Genomic DNA, 22,046 nt, shown 5'->3' with positions numbered 1-22,046 from the left:
CATTCCCCATGTAATAATTCTGGAGCATCTATTCCTATGTCTCTGTTGTGCTATCCCTATATTTCTACTAGAAGTTATGAATGAATTGCTAGCAGTCTGCAGTAAGGGTACAGGGGGGTGGTAACCTGTTGGGGGGGGGGGGGGGTGTACCTGCACAGTCTGAAAATGGCAGCAATGATTGGATAGAGTGAGTCTGTGCAGGGACACCCCCCCCCCCCCCCCCAACTTTTTACCACCCCCCTGTACCCTTACTGCAGACTGCTAGCAATTCATTCATAACTTCTAGAAGAAATAATAAAGGAATGGTACAACATAGAGCCATAAGAATGGATGCTCCAGAATTGTTATTACATGGGAATTGCTTGTAGCTATTAAAACAGACATGTCAGGGGTGGTGAAAGGTCCTCTTTAAAGGGAGGGGGGAGGGTTTCTTGGCCAGTGACATCACATTTATTGGTCACATGACCTAGGCGCAGCTCAGTTCTATTCAAGGAAATGGGCCTGAGCTGCGATACCAAGCACAGCCGCTATACAATGTGCGTTGCTGGGCTTTGTAAGCTGTGAGGAAGCCATAGCACTCCCCGGAGCGCCATGGCTTCTTCAAACAAGAGATCAGTGGCAGTGCTGGGTGTTGGGCTCCCATCACTCAGATATCGATGACCTATCCTGAGGATAGATATCCATATTAAAATCTTGGGAAACCTCTAATTCGGGTGAAATGAGCGTTTAATCTGTCAGGAAAGTGCAGATAAGGACTACAGATTGAGCCATCATCGCAGCACTCTTGCTGGGTTTCATTAAAAATGCAAAAAATAAAAAAAAGTCTAGAGTCAGTGAAACCTAAAGAAAAGCTGTTGAACTGTGGAAAAATGATTGTTAGCCCCAAATAATTAGAAAGCAGTAATTAAAAATGCCACCAGTGATGCCCATATCCTTTAAAAACCGTTGAACCCTTTTAAGGCTACATGCACACGACCGGTGTGTGTTTTGTGGTCTGCAAATCGCGGATGGCGTCCATGTGCGTTCTGCAATTTGCGGAACGGCACGTACAGCCTTTAATATTACTGCCTATTGTCCGCAAAGCGCGGACAAGAATAGGACAGGTTATTTTTTTGGGCGGACCACGAAGCAGAGCAACGGATGCGGACAGCACACAGGGTGCTGTCCGCATCTTTTGCGGCCCCAGTGAAGTGAATAGGTCCGCATCTGAGCCGCCAAAACTGCAGCTCGTATGCGGACCAAAACAGCCGTGTGCATGAGGCCTAACATACAGGGCATTCAGTGAAATATGCTAGAGTTGCAGGCATAGCGATAATCTTGTGAATCAGAAGGACGATTGTGTTTACACTTAGGAATCCGAATTTTTTTTGAGGTGCGGTTGGGGGGGTGACACTTTGGTGAGAGGTTCCTTTTTAAGGTCTAGTCATTTTCCTTCTTGTAGACGGTTTGTCTTATTGCCATGATCAGGGATAAGGTTGTTTCTGGGAAGAACGTGCTGATTTCTTCTGCTGCTGCCGCCCTGGTTCTGCAAGACTCTGCATTCTCCTCCTCCTCCTCCCCAACAAGCTGCAGAGCATCTGTCCTGATGCATCTACGTCAGCTGGGATTTCCGTCTGTGTGACGCAGGTTGGCATTGGGAAGCAGAAGATGGAGAGGGGCGGGACTGGCAGGGGAAAGCCAGTATTGGCTGGTAGGGAGATTCTAAGAAAACCGAGGGGACAAAGAACCCTGCATTGACCTTGACAAGCCTAGGAAGTGCCCTGCTCTATAACTGGATCTTGATAGGATTGAAAAAGCACAGAATGATTTCAGGGAACCCCCGTGGAGGATATCCCTATGTCTTGGTTGCCAAGTGACGGTTTTGTGACGTCAATGGCAGTTCCCAGGCTGGAAAAAAAATAAAAATTGCTTTAACTGTTTAATTGCCAATAAGTCTGCATTGCAGTCTCTTGTGATTTACAGTGATCATTCTGCAGGCTTTGAAGAGGATCATGGAGATAAAGAAGGTAGAAGGATAGATAAACCCATGCTATCAGTATGAATGATTGCTTTTGATCTAAGGGGTGGACCTTCATCAGATTGTTCTCCATCAATGAGGACAATGTGCTCGGGGACCTTCATCCTTATATCATCCTGAGTATTTGTCTGCATGTGGTTTGGTTTTTACTTTGAATGAGAATTTGTTTAATTTAGATCTTAATAGTATATAGACTTTCATATTGCACAAAAGTGTTTTATGTCGGGAGATGCACTCAGGCATGTGCACATGTCGCTCAAAGCGGTGTTAAGCCTCATTCACACGTCTGGGTTCTCCATGGTCCTTATTCATTTTAATGTGTGTATTCACACATCAGTGTTTTACCATGGTCCATGGTTCCGTGTTTTCAGCACAGATGCATGTCTGTTTTGTCCATGTTCATGGATCAATCACGCCCATTATGGTCTATGGGTCCGTGAAAACCACGGATGCCATCCGTGTTTCACGGATCATTAGGAAGAGATGCTTTGAAAATTATTTTCCAGCTGTGCAGGGCAAGTGAAACACAGTTGGCACACGGACCCCATGCGGATCCTTCACAGACAGCTTCACGGATGCATCACTGACCACCTTCTCACGGACGTGTCATTAAGGCTTTAGATGTGACACATTGCTTTGTGTTCCTGGAATAAAGGAACGCAGAGCCAATCTGGCAGTGTTATCTGTGCTTCTGTTGTCAATGGAATTATCCAATTATCAATAAGTATAAATGATGCCAAAGCTTTCTTCAGAATTTACATATATTTAAAGCCCTTCTCCACTGGAGTAAGGCCTCTTTCACACGAGCATGTCCGGATAAGGTCCGGATGCGTTGCGGCAAACCCACGCGAGTAGGTACCCAATTGCAGTCAGTTTTGATAAAGCGCGTGATAAACTGACTGTGGTACCCAGACCCGAACTTATTCACAGAAATTCAGGTTTGGGTTCAGGGTTGTGTAGATTGTATTATTTTCCCTTATAACATGGTTATAAGGGAAAATAATAGCATTCTGAAAACAATAAAATAAAATAGGGCTGGAGGGGTTAAAAAAAAAAATATATAAAAATTTAACTCCCCATAATCAACTTGTTCGCGCAGCCGGCATCTCTTCTGTCTTCTTCTGTGAGGAACAGGGCCTTTGACGTCACTGCGTTCATCACATGGTCATTCACACGATCCATCACCATGGTGATGGATCATGTGATGAGCGTAGTGTGAAAGGGGCCTTACTGGGCTCAGCCACTACTCCTACATCTCACCATCTCACTTACTTTAAAGCATGCTTAACCTTTCAGCAAACTTTGCACTTATCAATGGAAGAATAACACTATTTCTCGCCACCATATTAATTGTATTTACCATTTTTAGCCATTATCTCACATGTATGCTAGATTTTGGGTGAAGACTAGTTGCTATGCATTGTACATAGAACAGAAGAAGCCCCAGGATTATGGAGGACATTACAGAGATGTTCTGATCTGTAAGGATGTGAATAAAGCATTTGGGCTAAGAGACATTTCTTATTTAGACTACTTTCAGACTGGCGTTTTGGCTTTCCGTTTGTGAGATCCGTTCAGGGCTCTCACAAGCGGTCCAAAACTGATCAGTTTTGCCCTAATGCATTCTGAATGGAAAAGGATCCGCTCAGAATGCATCAGTTTGCCTCCGTTCCGTCTCCATTGCACTTTGGAGGCGGACACCAAAATGCTGCTTTCCGCGTTTTGGTGTCCATCTGAGGAAACTGACCCAAACGCATCCGTTTTGACAAGTCAATGGGGACGGATCCGGTTTCTATGACACAATCTGGCACAATAGAAAACTGATCCGTCCTCCATTGACTTTCAATGGTGTTCAAGACTGATCCGTCTTGGCTATGTTAAAGATAATACAAACAGATCCGTTCGGATGCAGACGGTTGTATTATCTGAACGGATCCGCACCAGACGCGAGTGCGAAAGTAGCCGCTGTAGCAGTCTTTTTGGTGCCTCTTCTGGAGTCCTGTCTTGCTCATTTCTTGCTTACCCCTTCCCACGTGATCCTTCAGTGAGCTGCTCCGTCCTGGACAGCTCCAAGAGAATTTTCAGAGAGAACTAGTAGAGGGAGAAGTAGACATTTCTTTATGATAAGATTGATATGTTACAAAGCTTCTTATGGTCACTTGTGCTCATGATTTATAAAAAGTAGTGACTATTTAATTCAGTCACAGGTTTAGGAGCCACCTTAAAGTTATGATCCTGTTAATAATCCATAAACACACTTCAGATGGTGAGGCGTAAACCTGGAATTTTGTGTTGGGCTTTGCCCTGTGCCACCCCAGTATACAGAGTAGAGCTTCACTTGTAAAGAAAGTGCCTGTTGTGTCCCCTCTACTAAAAATGTTGCCCCCCACATCACCATTTTTAAGAATTGGTGGCTCCACTTCCACGTTGTTCACCTCACTGCTGCCCCCTTGGTTTCCCAGTAGTCACAGCAGTGTTATCCTACTCTCTTCCTCAGCAGAGCTCCCACTTCAAGAAACCAGTTTCCCAGTATTCACAGCAGGCTTACCCTCTGCTTGCAGGAACCTACCTAGGAGCAGCCTTGTTAATAGCTGCTGCTTGTAGCTTCCTGGTTAATTTTCTGGACGGCGCTCCTATGCAGAAGTCGCTTATTAGGACCGTCCTTGTGTGCTGTCTCTATCTGACAAGAGGGATGGTATGTGACTATGGTAGGAGTGGAGAAGCATGTAGTGGCCCGACAGCACCCACCGACTGAAAGCGTGAAGCATAGGTTGGTAAAAGGAATGTGTACTGAGTCAGAACGCCATCTTGTTTAAGGGAGTTTTTTCCGGGATTTTAATATTGAAGACCTATCCTCAGGTCCGTGGGCGTCCGACACCCGGCACTCTCGGAGATCAGCTGGTTGAAGAGAAGGACGTGCTCCGTGCGAGTGCAGCCTTCCCTTCATTGTTTACCTGCTCACCGTCGATGTCACAATGGTGAGAAGCTATATTTACAAGCCATCCCATTCACTCCAATGGGATGGTTCTGTAGTATACACAAATCTAGACATAGTGTAGAGGGTGGGCACGAGCCAGAGGTTTTCTGACCTCAGACATTGGCATATTGCTAGGCTATTTCCTTCAGCCCCATAGAAGTGAATAGAGCGGTGGCCGGTCTTGCGCTTCTCATTCATTTCAATGGGACTGCAGTAAATAGCTGAGTGCGTCGCTCAGCTCTTTTCGGTGCTCCCTTAGGAATGAATGGAGGGTGGCCTCGCATGAGCGTTGTGCTCGTTCTAAAGATAGGTAGTGGTCCCAGAGGTGGGACCACTACCTATCAGACATGGGGGGCATATCCTAGCGATGTGCTCCCAATGTCTGAGGTGAGACAGCCCCTTCAATGACCCGCAGTTAATCATGACAGGGGCAGGACACAAAGTTGTTCACATCTCCGGTATGTTGCAGTGTTACCTTTACACTCATCCATCACTTCCGCCCATTATCCCTTCTCCATATCAATCCCTCCTTCCCTCACCCATGTACAGTACACATACACTTTTTACTTTCTTACATCACCTTGACCCAATTTTACCCCTTGTGTCATCCTCTTTTCCGCATAGATTGAGTTCTCGCGACTACGATCCTCATACCTAATATTTCAGTTGGGGCTCATGCACACAACTGTATATATTTTGTGCTCAGCAAAAAATACAGATGACGTCCGTGTGCATTCCTTATTTTGTGGAACGGAACAGCTGGCCCCTAATAGAACAGTCCTATCCTTGTCCCTAATGCGGACAATAATAGGGCATGTTCTATATTTTTGCGAAACGGACATATGGAAATGGAATGCACACAGAGTAACTTCCGTTTTTTTTTTTTTTGTGGACCCATTGAAATGAATGGTTTCGTATATAGTCCGTAGAAAAAAAAATGGAACAAACACGGAAAGAAAATAAGTTCATGTGCATGAGCCCTAAGCCTGTCTATTTTGTGCTGTACATGAACCCTCTGAATTGTAAAGCGCTGCAGAATATGGTGGCTCTATAGAAAGTTTATTATTATCATTATTATCGATGTGTTGTTCTAATACTATATTTCTAAAGGGAGCCATGGGTGTACATGCATCTTCTGGATTTAGTATCTGATTGTCTTATCAGTGGGTTCCAGCAGCCGTATCCCCAGTGATCAAAGCATAGTAAAGCCTCGTTCCCAGTGATTTCCATCAGTGATTGCCACAGCCAAAACAATGGTCCTGTACATGAGGCTTAGGCTACTTTCACACTAGCGTTCGGGGCTCCGCTTGTGAGTTCCGTTTGATGGCTCTCACAAGCGGCCCCGAACGGATCCGTCCAGTCCTAATGCATTCTGAGTGGACGCGGATCCGCTCAGAATGCATCAGTCTGGCAGCGTTCAGCCTCCGCTCCGCTCAGCAGGCGGACACCTGAACGCTGCTTGCAGCGTTCTGGTGTCCGCCTGGCCGTGCGGAGGCAAACGGATCCGTCCAGACTTACAATGTAAGTCAATGGGGACGGATCCGTTTGAAGATGACACAGTATGGCTCAATTTTCAAACGGATCCGTCCCCCATTGACTTTCAATGTAAAGTCTGGACGGATCCGTTTGCATTATCATGGGAAAAAAAAAAAAAAAATTTTTTTTTATTTTTTTGTTCATGGTTATGCAAACGGATCCGTTCTGAACGGATGCAAGCGTTTGCATTATAGGAGCGGATCCGTCTGTGCAGTCACCAGACGGATCCGCTCCTAACGCAAGTGTGAAAGTAGCCTTAAGAAGAAGGTTTTTCTACACTGATGTAGCAGTGCCCATGTGTAACCTGGGAGTTAGCAGTGCAGGGCCTCATGTAAACTTAACCTTGCCCACATACAAGAGGCAGTCTCTACCCTTAACTTTAAACCTCAAATTGTGCTTCTTTTAGCCTTACCATTGTTCTTTTCCATAAATATCACATGCAAAGCCGTAGACAATCTGGGCATCGTGTCAGAAGGCAGCATTTTCTACCGTGACTCATGCAAAAACAGTAAAATGTTTAGTTAATCAAATTCATAGCGCTAGAAAAGCTGAGAATTCCTACTGTATGCTGTATTATGGACATATTATTGTAGATTTGATCCTATTGGCTCCTGAGATCAGTCCAGCTCTGAGATTTAGTAGCTATGGACATTTTTAACATTGCAAAAGTTATTGACTGATTTATTTATTTTTTGCATACAAGGGGGATTACTTTGAGTAAAAAAATAAAATAAAATTGCATTAAAGGGATGTCTAATACCAGTTTTCAGTTTGGCCAGGGCAGTGCTGTACATAAAGATAAAAAACACTCATGTGGTCCCTGCCGCTTTGTTCCAGCGCCAAGGGTCCAGTCTGGCTCCTTCTGCCCCCCCCCCCCCAGCGTGTAAACTTCCTGACAAGGTCACATTTGTCGCTACAGCCATTCACTGGCCTCAGCGTGATGTCACTTGCTCAGCAGTGTCATGAAGCCACTAAATGGCTGCAGTGGTACACCTGACCTCTTCTGGGATACATCCTTTAAACCAGAAGTACCCTCTGTGCCGAAACGGAGCGATGGGGAACTGGTAAATGTGTTATTTTTTTTCATTTTTTTTACTTCGTGTGCTACATTGTACTGGTCAGATTAAAAAGTGGGGATAAAGCTGAACAAGTTTGTCTGCAATCTTCATTTCTTAATTTATTTCAGACCCTCTTGATATTCAATTTACAACCTGCTTGCAATTTCAGACACCCCCCCCCCCCCCCCCCCCGTAATACTTGCTTGCCAATCATGACAATCTGCCCTAATACTGAGAGAAGGGAGGGGGAGAGAAGACAGAGCCATTCGAAACAAGAGAAATGTTCTAATTCAGCAGCACCAGCAGCTAGGTAAAGCAAATGCACATGCGCTGCAGAATTGAAATTGTAGGAAATGACCTCCCCCCCCCCCGTGCCCAGGCAGTACTTAACCGGCACCCGCATCGGTCCTGATCCCTGCATGGCTGACACTGCATCTCCCCATCGCGGGGGATGCTAGGGAGGCTCATGCCCGTCGCAGCCTGCTATTGGCTGCTCCCCCTGTCGCCGGATGTTTTGATCCCCACAACGAGAAGATGCAAGCGGCGCCGTGCGGGGATCGGGAGCGATGTGGGTGCCTGGGAGCGGAGCAGAGTAAGTATAATCTATATGAGGTGCCCAGGGATTGGGAGGTTCATTATAGGGGTTGGATAACCCATTTAATGAAGACTATTTTAGAAAGTTGCTTGTTTTTTTTAAATTAGGAAGCAAATGAACAATAAAAAGATCCAATGTAAAGGTGACAATAGCGCGTAGAAAAGAGAATCAAAGACCTAGAAACCAGTGATACCGGTGAGGGGAATATTTGCACTTTGTAGCTGTAATTGCAGTTTTCTTTTTTTAGTCTGTTTTCATTACATGATTTGTGGTGTGATTTCCTAACACTTCACATTTAAGTATTTTTTTTTTTTCTGTAACTTTTCTGAACTTTATTGTATTGTAAAGTTTCAATTAGAATTTTACATTGATGACATGACTTCATGTTGGAGAAGTCCCTATTTAATCCGGTTCAGTGATTTGTGAAAAACGGAGTCCTAAAAGATGGCAAACGGTTGTGCTGGCAGCAGGGTCTGAAGTCTGGCTCTGTCAGGGCATGCTGGGAGTTGTAGTTTTGTAGCAGCTGGAGGGCCGCAGTTTGAGGATGCCTGCTCTAGTGATTGGTGATGGTTATTAACGGGTAGTCTGCTCTCGTAAACTAATGGACCTGCAACCTTGGCTTTTTTGTAGAGCGGCTGCACAACTGTCATTCAGCAATCACTGTTTTTGACAACAACCAAAATAAAATCCACCTTGCCAGGTCGCATTTCTCAGTACCTGACACTGCTCACAATTTGTCACAGGAGATGACAAAAAAACAAGTTATTTGCATTTGCAATATTTGCCTGGAGGATTTCCCAGCATGTACCTTCCGGCCAAAAAACGTTCCGTTCCGGAACTGAAGACATCCTGATGCATCCTGAACGGATTTCTCTCCATTCAGAATGCATTAGGATAAAACTGATCAGGATTCTTCCGGCATAGAGCCCCGACGACGGAACTCTATGCCGGAAGACAAGAACGCAGGTGTGAAAGAGCCCTTATCCGATGCCGTACAGTGGCATACATTCCCAATAGGATCCCATGTAAAAGAGATTTTTGTAAAAAATTTGCAGCATGGGCAACTGACTGACTGTGCTGCAGAATTTTTTTTTTTTTTTTTAGCATGACTGAGGCCAAAGAGGACCCACTTGGCCTCCATCAGGTACCTGACCAGCTTCTTACCGTGGCGCACACCTTTCAGTGAATGCGTTCGTTCTTCACCGTGCACTGTTGGTGTGTCTGATTAGGGCAGAAGTCTCATGGGTTATGACAGGGATTACAATACCCATAGCCAAGTTACTGGAGTAATGGAAATAGGAGATGGGTGCATCGAGTGCTGCAATTGTGTTCAGCGACTAGGTTGATGAGAATTGGGCTGCAAGCGACAGCGACATGATGGCAAGAGGAAAATGAAATCCAGCCGGGTGCTGTCAGACATACCTTTATGGAAGGCTCATACATTCTCGTGTCGGCATTCTGTTGTAACCCTGTCAAGAACAGAGGAGCAATTACAGAGGATATTTCAGCTCTCCTGACTTGTGTGTTTTAGAAAATACCTGTATTTCCCATGAGATGACAATTCTGGAGCATCTTGTAACTGTGTTATTCCACTTTAAAGAAGTTCTCTGGGAATTCATTAGAATGGCCACCAACACCCTGTCCTAGATTGTGTAGAATATGAGGTGTGCTCTCCTTACTGCCCCGGAGCACGGCTGCATGTATAGGTCTCTCTGATCCTGTCACGCGGCAGGCACGGACCACATCACTTCTGTCTAACAGCTATAGGATTTCCGAGAAGGGTCGAGCCAGTGATCAGCCATCTTCTGAAGTCCCATAGCAGTGAATGGAGAAAACTGTGCCTGTGCAGCTTGTCCTTCTTGCCCTTATTAAAAGAGGCAAGATGTGTTTTTAATAACTTCTTTATTGCTTGGGCATCCATTTATCGGAATTTCTGACATGTAGTAAACACTTCCCTGTGGAAGCTGATCGCCAGGGCAGAGGAAAACTCGTATTGTCAAGTGAAATAATTTAAAACGGTTTTCCGAGATATTATTATTTTTTTTATTTTTTTACTGGATAGGTCATCAGTAGCTGATCGGTGGAGTCCTGACACCAGGGACCCCAATATATCAGCTGTTTGAGAAAGCACTGGCGCTCAAAGGTGGTGCCGCCACCTTCTCTCTGCTGACCGAGCACAGTGCCGTCTGTAAAGTGGTGGCTGTGCTTGGTATTGCAGTTCCGCAGAGCCTAGGCCTGTGATGGCTAACCTCTGGCACTCCAGCTGTGGTAAAACTACAACTCCCAAGATGGACACTTGCTTAGCTGTTTTCAGAACTCCATAGAAATGAATGGAGCATGCTGGGAGTGGTAGTGTCACCACAGCGGGCGTGCCGAGGGTTAGCCATCACTGGCCTAGGCCGCATGCGGCAAACAAGCACTGGAAGCCCCCCCATGTGCAGTATCCTCTGCATGTTTTCCTGCACAGCGAGTGAGGTTTGTTCTGTGCTTTCCCTGTATGTATCACATCCTCGCTGGCTGCGCTTGGAGATAGAACTGGTTGCCACGGAGCTGGGATTCTGATTGGATATCTGCCGCTTCCAATGAGAATAAGAATGTTGATAGGATCATGATTTTAACCTTGTATTGCTGCGATTCTTCCCTGATCTCCCTCCTTAAAACAAATGTCTAAAGAATGGTTGGATTTTCAGGGGCATTTCTTCCATTGTCTCTTTTTGATGCGTCTCTGCTTTATAAGGGTGGGTTCACACACAGGTTTTTTGCTGGTGTTTTTTTTTTCTTTTTACAGTAAAAACAGTAGCTCCAGATGTTGGCTGAAGGTCTATGGGAAATATGAAAGGCAGGATGCACAAGCATTTTGGGATACTGCCATTTTTGTTCTTTAGTTTAGGTCGCTGCTTTTTCCTTTTTGTCTTTCTGGCTTCATTTCAGAAACGCAGCCTGCTGGAGCTCTTGGCTTTTTTCAGCCTTTTGCACATCACCTTCTTTATAGGGGAAAAACTCCACGAGGAAATTGTGCTAGTGGGCTTACTATTGAAAATGTGTCATTTGGGGTGGAGCGGATGGCAGTGTGCTCCAAGAACTGGCATACATGCTTTGCCCCACATTTATCAAGCGATTTAGACCCTTTTCTAGCCATGTTACGTCTTGTCTAATAGGGGGTGTGACCTCATGTAAACCGGGCATGGCTTTTTTTAAATAACACTAGGTCAACTTATAGGCGGCGTAACTTTAGGCCACAAAATCTAAAAATGCAGCAAATTTCTCTTCCAGCATTCACCACTGTCTGTCTAAAGGCCCTGTTACACGGGCAGCTTATTGTTAAGATGATTGCTAAGGAGCGTTCATTTGACAGTGTAATACTGCCGCCAATTTCCCGATGAACGAGCAAACGTATTAAAATATCCTGGCTTTCTGGTGGCACATGGAGCCATGTAATAGGCACTCTGCCTCCTCGGTCTGCTCCTCTAGCAAGCAGGCGATTACTTCCCGACACTCGTCTGTTCTATCTGCCTGTGTAATAGGACCCTAAGTTTACCCGGTCTGCACAGTGTCAGTAATTACCATGTTTGCTTTGCCGCAGTCTCCTCAGTTAGTGTCCGATACCACCGTTTTGAAACTTGGACAACATTTTGATGGACGGACAGAAATCTGGTGTCAATCTGGTGGAGGATTTAAGATGAGCCAAATTTATTAAGGTGCCTGAATCTTAAATTTGTCTAATAATAAAACTGAGATTCATATTCTTAGGGTACTTTCACACTTGCGGCAGAGGATTCCGGCAGGCAGTTCCATCGCCGGAACTGCCTGCCGGATCCGGCAATCCGGACGCAAACGGATGCGGATCCGTCTCACAAATGCGTTGCAATACCGGATCCGTCTTTCCGGTTGTCATCAGGAAAAACTGATCGGCTATTTTATTTATTTTTCTTCTCATTTTTAAAGATCCGCGCGTGCGCAGACGGCAAAACCAGATCCGTTTTGCCAAAACACTTAGGGCCGGATCCGGCATTAATGCATTTCAAGGGATAAAGCATGCTGCGGTATTTTCTCCGACCGTATAACAGCAGATAACACTTACTGTGCCTTGGTATGGTAATTTATGGCTGACAGGTTGAGGCTGAATTTTCTATGGCAAGCTGCTATATGTTTAGACATTTAGTTACATTTTACACTTGGGCAAACCATGTCATGCGCTTTGTCATTCTGTCAGGCGATCTTTCATAGCTGGTAGGACCTGTGCTGGAGAATCTGCAGTCTGTGTTTGGATGTAGACTCTCTGGAAATGTGCTGCTTCTATTTGACGTTCTGTGTGTTGCTGTGTTACCTGCGTCTTGTCCTCCTTTCTCTGCTCGTTTCCTTGTGTTGGTTTGCTTTTGCGCGCTCTTGTCAAAGCGATCATGTCTTCCTCCTCCTCACAGCCTCCCACGCTGTCCTGGGGGACGGAGGCTGATTCATTCATACAGATAAAACGGCCTGCCTTTTACAGAAACCTTAATGAAGCAACTGGAACAGGAGCATGCAGTGGGAAATGAGCAGATTGTTGGCCTTTCGGGTATGTTGGGCTATTGTGACATGGAGGATCCTTTTGTCATCCATGTTTTTTGTGTGCATTTGCTGATAAACCATGTTTCATTGAAAGAATGGTAGCAGAGCAATATTTTATATTGTGAGGATTAGTGTTGGGCGAGCATGCTCGGCCGAACACCGCGTGTGCTCGAGCGCGATGCTCGAGTCTTCTCCCTGCACGTTTGTTGACTGCTACGCAGCCAATAAACGTGCGGGGAAGTACTGGCACTCACTGTAATGCCGTAGCCATGTTTGTTACTGGCATTACAGTGATTGGCTGGTCGGAACGCGACATCGAGTGCTATATAGCACCCGATGACACCTGGTTCGGCTCAGTCTTGGGGTCCATTCACACATCCGTGTGTGTTTTGCGGATCCACAAAACACGGACAGCGGCAATGTGCGTTCCGCATTTTGCGGACCGCACATTGCCAGCACTAATAGAATATGCCTATTCTTGTCCGCTGTTGCGCACAAGAATAGGACATGTTCTATTTTTTTCAGGATCGGAATTGCGGACCCGGAAATGCCGGCCCGCAATTCCGGATCGGGGCCGCACATCGTGCGGCCCCATAGAAATTAATGGGTCCGCAATTCCGTTCCGCAAAATGCGGAATGGAATTGCGGATGTGTGAATGGAGCCTTAGTCAGGAAGAGCTGCACCAAAAGGGACAGATAGTGTATGGACAGGAATTTATTTATTTTTTTATTTAGGTTTTAGTGTAGAAAGGTGTTAGAGAGCCAAAAGTCCTTTTGAGGACAATTGTTTTATCTGGCTGCAATATATATTACAGCAACCTGCGCTAAATTGCGCTCAATTGTTTGGCCGCTGCTGACAGTGACACAACCTCTGCTACTTCTGTTGTTACATTTGCGCATCCTAAATATCTGACATTCACCGCAATTGTTTGGCCGCTAGTGACGGCTACATTACCTGTTCTACATCTCCTGTATAACGTTTGCACATCCTAAATATCTGTGACATTCAATGTAATTTTTTTTGCAGCTGGTGACGGCGACATTACCTGCGCTACATCTCCTGTATAACGTTTGCGCGTGTTAAATATCTGTGACATTCAGTGTAATTTATTTGCGCATACACTTAAAAAACCTGCGCTACTTTACGTGTGACATACTTGCAAGCATATATACCATTTAATATGCGCAAGGCGAGCAGTAAGGGATGGAGAAGTGGCCGTGCTGCTGATGGTGCACGCAGAGGCCGTGGCCCTGGGCGCGGTGAAACTGTGCCTGTTGCCAGAGCACAAGAAACACACTAATCCACGATACTTGGCTTCATGTCCCAGTTTGCAGGGCGGTGCAGGACACCACTCTCCAAGTCAGACCAGTGCGACCAGGTGGTCGGTTGGATTGCAGCAGATAATGCTTCCAGTCGGTAAGCACCATCCTGTCTTTCACAAAGTCCAGTCTCAGTAGCCAAGAGTCTGATCAACAGAATCCTCACCCTGATCCTCCTTCCTCCCACCATGGAGAGTGTTGGAAAACAAGTGATCCCACACTCAGATATTCTGAGGAGCTCTTTTCATCGCCTTTCCTTGATTTGGGCCTCTCGCCAAGCCCGCTTGAAGAGGGACATGAGGAGATCTTGTGCACTGATTCTCAAACTCTTGAGCATCCACAGTCAGAAGAAGATGACAGTGGGGAACGGCAATTAGTGTTTCACGAGGTGGATGATGACGATACACAGTTGCCAATAATTCAACGGCGATTAGTGTTTCACGAGGTGGATGATAAGGATGAGACACAGTTGTCAATAATTGAGGTTCTTGTTAGGTCAAAAAGTCTGAAGGATGACCAGAGTGAGCAAGTGGAAGAGGATGTGGTGGACGATGAAATCACTGACCCAACCTGGGAAGGTGGCAACCCGAGCGAGGACAGCAGTACAGAGGGGGAGGGATCCGCAGCACCGCAACAGGCTGGAAGAGGCAGTGGGGTGGCAAAAGGGAGAAGGTGGGCCACACCAAACAGGCCCGCAACTGTTCCCCAGAGCACCCCCTTGCGGAAATCTCCCTTGCCAAGGAGTAGGTGTTCCACAGTCTGGCACTTTTTTGAGGAAAGTGCAGATGATAAAAGAATTGTCATTTGCATCCTGTGCCGTGCCAAAATGAGCAGCAGCGTGAACACTAGCAACCTCACCAGCATGATCCACATGGCATCAAAGCACCCTAATAGGTGCACCGAACGCCTGGGTTCCCAATCGGTGTCTGTGGGTCACACCACTGCCTCCTCTTCCTCTGTGTTACGTGCTGGCCAATCCCCTATCCAAGACGCAGGCCCGGATGCCTCCCGCCCTGCACCTGGAACTTCGCAAGCACCATCATCTAGCACATCCACTTCTGTGTCCCAGCGCAGCGTACAGATGTTCATACCCCAGGCCTTTGAATGAAAGCGCAAATACCCAGCCACCCACCCACAGTCCATAGCACTAAATGCGCACCTTTCAAAATTGCTTGCCCTGGAAATGTTGCCATTTAGGCTTGTGGACACTGAGGCTTACTGCAGCCTGATGGCGGCGGCTGTTCCTCGTTACTCAGTCCCCAGTCGCCACTATTTTTCCCGGTGTGCCGTCCCTGCCTTACACCAGCATGTGTCCCGTAACATCACCCGTGCCCTGACCAACGCAGTTATTGGGAAGGTCCACCTAACGACTGACACATGGACAAGTGCTTTTGGCCAGGGACGCTACATTTCCCTGACTGCACACTGGGTGAACATTGTGGAGGCCGGGAGCGAGTCGTACTTTGGGATAGCACAGGTGCTACCGACGCCAAGGATTGCGTGCCCTACTTCCATCAGGATTTCCACCACCGCCTACATTAGTGGCTTAAAGCCCCCCTTCTCCTCCTCCACTTCCCCCTCTGAATTCTCATCTTGCAGGACTAGTCAGCCATCAGTCAGTAGCTGGAAGCAGTGTAGCACTGCAGTGGGGAAGCGGCAACCGGCCGTGCTGAAACTAATTTGCTTAGGTGGCAAACGGCACACCGCCGCAGAGCTGTGGCAGGGTATAAGGGACCAGACTGAGCTGTGGCTCTCGCCACTCAACCTACAACCAGGCATGGTTGTGTCTGATAATGGCCATAACTTGGCGGCGGCTTTGGAGCTTGGCAAGCGCACACACATACCATGCCTAGCCCACGTGTTCAACTTAGCGATTCAGCGGTTTCTCAAAACCTACCCCAATTTGCCTGAGCTACTGGTGAAGGTGCACCGCGTGTGTGCCCATTTCCAAAAGTCATCTACAGCTGCCGCCGGTCTGGCAACGCTGCAGCAGCGCTTGCAATTGCCAGCTCACCGACTGTTGTGCGACGTGGGCACGCGCTGGAACTCCACGTTCCACATGTTGGCCAGGCTTTGTGAGGGCAGTAGTGAAATACCAGCCACAACATGGTCGTCACCTTTCCAGTCAGCTTCCGCTCTTCACAAGTGACGAGTGGGCATGGATGTCTGATTATCAGCGTAACCATCCCACTTCTGTGTCTACTGAAACGCTCGCTGCTCACAATGAAGGCGGACCCTTGCATGTGAAAGAGGTGGAAATGGGGGAAGACAGTACACAGGGTGATAGCCAGACCACCCTCAGTTCATCTTCTCAGCGCAAATTGCAGGAGCAGGAGATGGTTGCCTCCGCTACAGAGGGTAGTACCCATAGGAGGTTTATTCCATCTGTTCAGCATGGATGGGCCGAAGGGGAGTAGGAGGATGAGGAGATTGAGTCATCCACCTGATGAGAGCAGCAAAGTCTTGTCTGTTGGGACTCTGGCATTAATGGCTGACTTTGTTATGCTGCCTTTCCCGTGAACCTCGCGTTATACGCATTTTGGCCAATACCGATTACTGTTTTTCACCCTTTTTTTTGGCCCCCACTACAAAGAGAACTTCTCATCTATCATTCCTGTGGTGGAGAGGACTAGCAAAATGTTGCAATACCAGAAGGTCCTTGTGGAAAAATTGCTCCAAAGATTTCCAGCTGACAACGCTGGCAACAGAGTACGTAGTTCCTTGGGCAACCGAGGAGGGGAGACGAGGGTAACACACAGCAGTTCCAACAGAGGCAAGGCAACACTCTCTCAGGCCTGGGACAGTTTCATGACACCCCACAAGCACCCTTACCCTGATGCGCGGCCTAGTGTCACAAGGAAGGAAAATTTTTGGAAGATGGTGAAGGAGTACGTGTCAGCATCCTCAGTGATCCCTCTGTGCCTTACAACTATTGGGTGTCCAAGCTGGACACGTGGCACGAACTGGCGCTCTACGCCTTGGAGGTGCTGGCCTGCCCTGCCCGCCAGTGTTTTGTCAGAGCGGGTATTTTGTGCTGCTGGCGGCATTAATAACTGACAAGCGCTTCGGCCTTTCAACTGAAAATGCTAACAGGTTGACTCTTATCAAAATGAACAAGGCCTGGATTGCACCTGACTTCTCTAATCCACCAGAGGAAAGCGGCTGAACATAAAGGCACTTTAAGGGTCCATTCACACGTCCGCAATTTCGTTCCGCATTTTGCGGAACGGAATTGCGCACCCATTGATTTCTATGGGGCAGCCCGATTTGCTGCCCGGATCCGGAATTGAGGATCCGCACTTCCGGGTCCGTAATTCCGATCCCGAAAAATATAGAACATGTCCTATTCTTGTCCGCAATTGCGGACAAGAAAAGGCATTTTCTATTAAGTGCCGGCGATGTCCGTGTTTTGCGGATCCACACACACGGACGTGTGAATGGACACTTAATGTGGCTTTTATAGTGTATTGAATACACTGTATTCCCATGCACCCCTTCCACCACAAAACAGAGTATATGGTTCAATCTTCCTTTTCTCGTCCTCCTCCTGCATCATATCAACATGCTTATTAGGCCTCTTTCACACCGGCGTGTGCGGCCCACAAAATGGGTCCGCATCCGTGATGCAGAATGCCCATGGAACGGCGCCCGTGTATTGCGGCCTGCATTTTGTGGGCCGCACACGCGAGTGTGAAAGAGGCCTTAGGCTGCCCTCGCTCCTAATGTTTTAGAGGGTCAGCTCAGCAGCAGGCCCTCGCCCCTAATGTGTTTGAGGGTCACCAGCAGGCCATGAATCATAATTTTTCAAGGGTGTGTTTGAAGCCCTCCTTTATGTGTAATAAAGGGTGTATTGGAGTACCTGTTCCTTTTAATTTTTGGCAGCACTTTCACTTAGTGGATAGGCTTTATGAGTGTAGGAGTCCCACTACCTGAACAATTCTTCCACAATGTGGAGGATTGCGCGCGGATTTTCGTGCGGAAAAATCCGCACTGTAGGTCATTTACATTTTATTCTATGAGAATTTGAAATTCTCAGTGCAACCGATGCAGATTTTTCCCGCGCGGATTTTGATCCGCAGCATGTCAATTTATTTTATTTTTCATGACCGGATTTTCTTCATTCACTTAGTAAAATCCGCATGCGGAAAACACTGCACCGAAACCGCAACAAATCCGCACGCAAATCTGCACCAATTGATGCGGATTGACCACACAGATTTGCCTGCGAACACCTGCGGATTTCAGTGCGGATGCTCCGCACATGAATCCTGAACGTGTGCATGTACCCTTAATGTGATCGACAGGTTGTATCAGAGTGCCTCTTCCTTGTCATTTTTGGCAGCTTTTGCACTTTATATACACTCACCTAAAGAATTATTAGGAACACCTGTTCTATTTCTCATTAATGCAATTATCTAGTCAACCAATCACATGGCAGTTGCTTCAATGCATTTAGGGACGTGGTCCTGGTCAAGACAATCTCCTGAACTCCAAACTGAATGTCAGAATGGGAAAGAAAGGTGATTTAAGCAATTTTGAGAGTGGCATGGTTGTTGGTGCCAGACGGGCCGATCTGAGTATTTCACAATCTGCTCAGTTACTGGGATTTTCACGCACAACCATTTCTAGGGTTTACAAAGAATGGTGTGAAAAGGGAAAAACATCCAGTATGTGGCAGTCCTGTGGGCAAAAATGCCTTGTGGATGCTAGAGGTCAGAGGAGAATGGACCGATTGATTCAAGCTGATAGAAGAGCAACGTTGACTGAAATAACCACTTGTTACAACCGAGGTATGCAGCAAAGCATTTGTGAAGCCACAACACGCACAACCTTGAGGCGGATGTGCTACAACAGCAGAAGACCCCACCGGGTACCACTCATCTCCACTACAAATAGGAAAAATAGGCTACAATTTGCACGAGCTAACTAAAATTGGACTGTTGAAGACTGGAAAAATGTTGCCTGGTATGATGAGTCTCGATTTCTGTTGAGACATTCAAATGGTAGAGTCCGAATTTGGCGTAAACAGAATGAGAACATGTATCCATCATGCCTTGTTACCACTGTGCAGGCTGGTGGTGGTGTAATGGTGTGGGGGATGTTTTCTGGGCACACTTTAGGCCCCTTAGTGCCAATTGGGCATCGTTTAAATGCCACGGGCTACCTGAGCATTGTTTCTGACCATGTCCATCCCTTCATGACCACCATGTACCCATCCTCTGATGGCTACTTCCAGCAGGATAATGCACCATGTCACAAAGCTCGAATCATTTCAAATTGGTTTCTTGAACATGACAATGAGTTCACTGTACTAAAATGGCCCCCACACTCACCAGATCTCAACCCAATAGAGCATCTTTGGGATATGGTGGAACGGGAGCTTCGTGCCCTGGATGTGCATCCCTCAAATCTCCATCAACTGCAAGATGCTATCCTATCAATATGGGCCAACATTTCTAAAGAATGCTATCAGCACCTTGTTGGATCAATGCCACGTAGAATTAAGGCAGTTCTGAGTGTATAAGTAAATATACAGGAACGAATGTTTCTGATTAATTTTTCCTCTAAAATCGATTTTATCTTCAGTTTTGTGCGTGTTCTTGTCAGTCTGTAAAAGTGGCGTACTACTCGGACAACATCGTTCCCAGCAGCTACCTGGGAGTCCAAGATGCATCCAGACATCCTTCCCATGCTGTTCCTGAACAATTTCAGTGGTGTTTCCTTCAATTTCTGACCTTTTCCTGTGAACCAGACACCCTCCCCCATTCAGAGGGTTCTCCCATTGACTTTCATTGTGCTCTGGTGCTCTGTAGAGCACCCAAGCATCCCGAAGTGTTCTACTCGAGCACCCGAGCACTTTAGTGCTCGATCAATACTAGTGAGGATCAAAAGGCATGCTTTATCTGTGGTTATGTGGACCTTTCTTCTCGTTTCTTTGTCATATTGACTTTTATTGATGTTTTATGTTGTGACTTTAAATACTTTAACCATATTCTTCAGAATCGTGGAGCCCCTTAACCTGTGTCAATGATGGTCTAGTAGAATTGTCCAGCCGTATACATATATACTCATTTAGCGTTGTTCTGTAATATGATGCTGATCTGACCCACAAATAATCACTAGATGGCCTAAAGCTGACCATACGGTTCGGCCAACACGCTATGTCAGGGGAGAATAAAGATTGGGCAAAATTAATATTTTTGTCCGATCCTTTTGTTCTCTCAGAAGATGAGCCACCACCAGAAGTGCCTGGCAGTGGCTTTCTCCTCTCTCCTCATAGAAAACAAAGACGTATTCGTCTGAGCCAAACATATCAGGCATATCCGGAGAGATGGAGTCGACCAAACAATCGTTTGGCCAATAGCTTTTGAATGTGTATGTGCAGCTTACCTCACTCAGGTTCACTTACATTCCTGTGGGGGTAGGAGGGTAGTGCTGACTTTGCATTATAGTCCTCTTGATTACAGTGTAAGTTCCTTTAGGAATGTGAGTGAACTTCTAGTGATCTAAATCTTGGCTTCTTGACCCCACTAGTGAAATTGTGATACATGTTGAGAATTTACTAAATGTTTGCTTTTTGTGCAGGTTATTACCGCTTGTGCTGTACTATGTTGAAGATGTCCCATGGCCACACAACCCAGGAAGTTCTGGAGATCATGAAGGAGTCAGAAAAGCGTTTAGTTGAAGAGTCTGTAAACAGAAGTAAGGCCATATCTAGGTCACCCAGTAAAGAGGAACAGGAATCTGATGAACCAAACTCACGTCAAGAACCCCAGGTTATTATAGATTAAATAATTTTATAAATTTTATGTCACATTTACAAGGAGCTACAGTAAGTCTTGGTTTCCATGGTTTAGTCCTGTGATCTGATATCTGCTTTTGTCAAAACTAATAGAAATTGATTTGATCATTTAGATTGTGTTTTTTTTTTTTTTTAAACTCTTTTTAAGTCCCCTTTGCTCAGTGGAGAAGACGATTGTCGGAAAGAAAGCGTTCCTTCCCCACAGTCGCTTGCTTGTCAGTGGATGTTACCACTCCACTGTGAAGGAGTGATTGCTAATGCTATCGCACGTCCCCGTACCGAATCAATGTTTGCTGACAGCAGAGTGCTCTTTACACTGTACCAATGAACGAGCGTTTCACTCGTTCATCAGGTAATCGTCAACACCTTTACACTAACAGATTATCGCTAACGAGCGTTCGTTTGAACCTAGAGGAACAGACTAACGGACTTTGCCGTAGCCAGATATCGCCATACACAGCCGGGTCCCCATTGTCTATAGTGGTGGTATTTGGCTAAAAGCTGGCGTTTATGCCGGAAATCCACCCAATGCCATGTCAAATCTCCTCTCCCCTCTGACAACACGAATGTTCAACCGAATGTGTATAGGGGAGTCACGAGAGAGAGCTTTCAGCCGACAGCTATTAAATGTGTATGGGCAGCTTTAGGGTGCATTTTTTTTAAATATTTTTTTCTTATTATTACTTTTTTTGTATTGATGTGTGACAGTACCCTCAACATTTAATGAAATACTTTTGTCACCATGCTGTAGCCCATTCAGGTATCCTTAAAACGTTGTTCCCTTTTAGGACATTTATGGCATATTGGTGCAGGTCCACCTCTAGGACTGGCTCCTATCTCCATCATAAGGCTTCCGAGTTAAATGAACAAGCCATGCATGTGCGGCCAGTCTCCATTCAACACTATCGGACTTGTAAAAATAGCCAAGTGTTGGCTCAGAGATTTTCAGAAGTTCCACAGTGGTGAATGCAGTGGTGGCCACGCTTGTGCAACTTGCTCTCCACTTACTGTTAGGACTACCAAAAAAAGAAAAAAAACATTGTCTTGTGCATAGTGAGTATGCCGCACATGTCTGATGTGCTTTTCAGGGCCCCATTCTTGAATTAAATGCAGGTCCCACCTTTGGGACCTGGAGCTATCTTATATTTATGGCATATTTTATCGATATGCCATAAATGTCCCTGGTAGGACAG

The 22,046-nt window shown here is 46.2% G+C and overlaps 1 protein-coding gene across 3 annotated transcripts in view; it reads left to right on the top strand.

The window, feature by feature from the left end:
* The window catches only part of R3HDM2 (R3H domain containing 2), a 174,825-nt gene that overhangs the window by 55,830 nt on the left and 96,949 nt on the right, over positions 1-22,046 (top strand). For all 3 annotated transcript variants that reach the window (XM_040425722.1, XM_040425724.1, XM_040425723.1), the window contains one exon: positions 20,637-20,827. In XM_040425722.1, coding sequence (XP_040281656.1) covers positions 20,660-20,827 — 168 coding nt within the window. In that variant the 5' untranslated portion in view covers positions 20,637-20,659. The remainder of the gene's footprint in view (positions 1-20,636; positions 20,828-22,046) is intronic.

The sequence above is a fragment of the Bufo bufo genome, chromosome 3, assembly GCF_905171765.1.
Source record: "Bufo bufo chromosome 3, aBufBuf1.1, whole genome shotgun sequence".
Lineage (NCBI taxonomy): Eukaryota > Metazoa > Chordata > Amphibia > Anura > Bufonidae > Bufo > Bufo bufo.
Note: the sequence above shows the minus strand (reverse complement) of the source record. Positions and strands in the feature narration are given on the sequence as shown.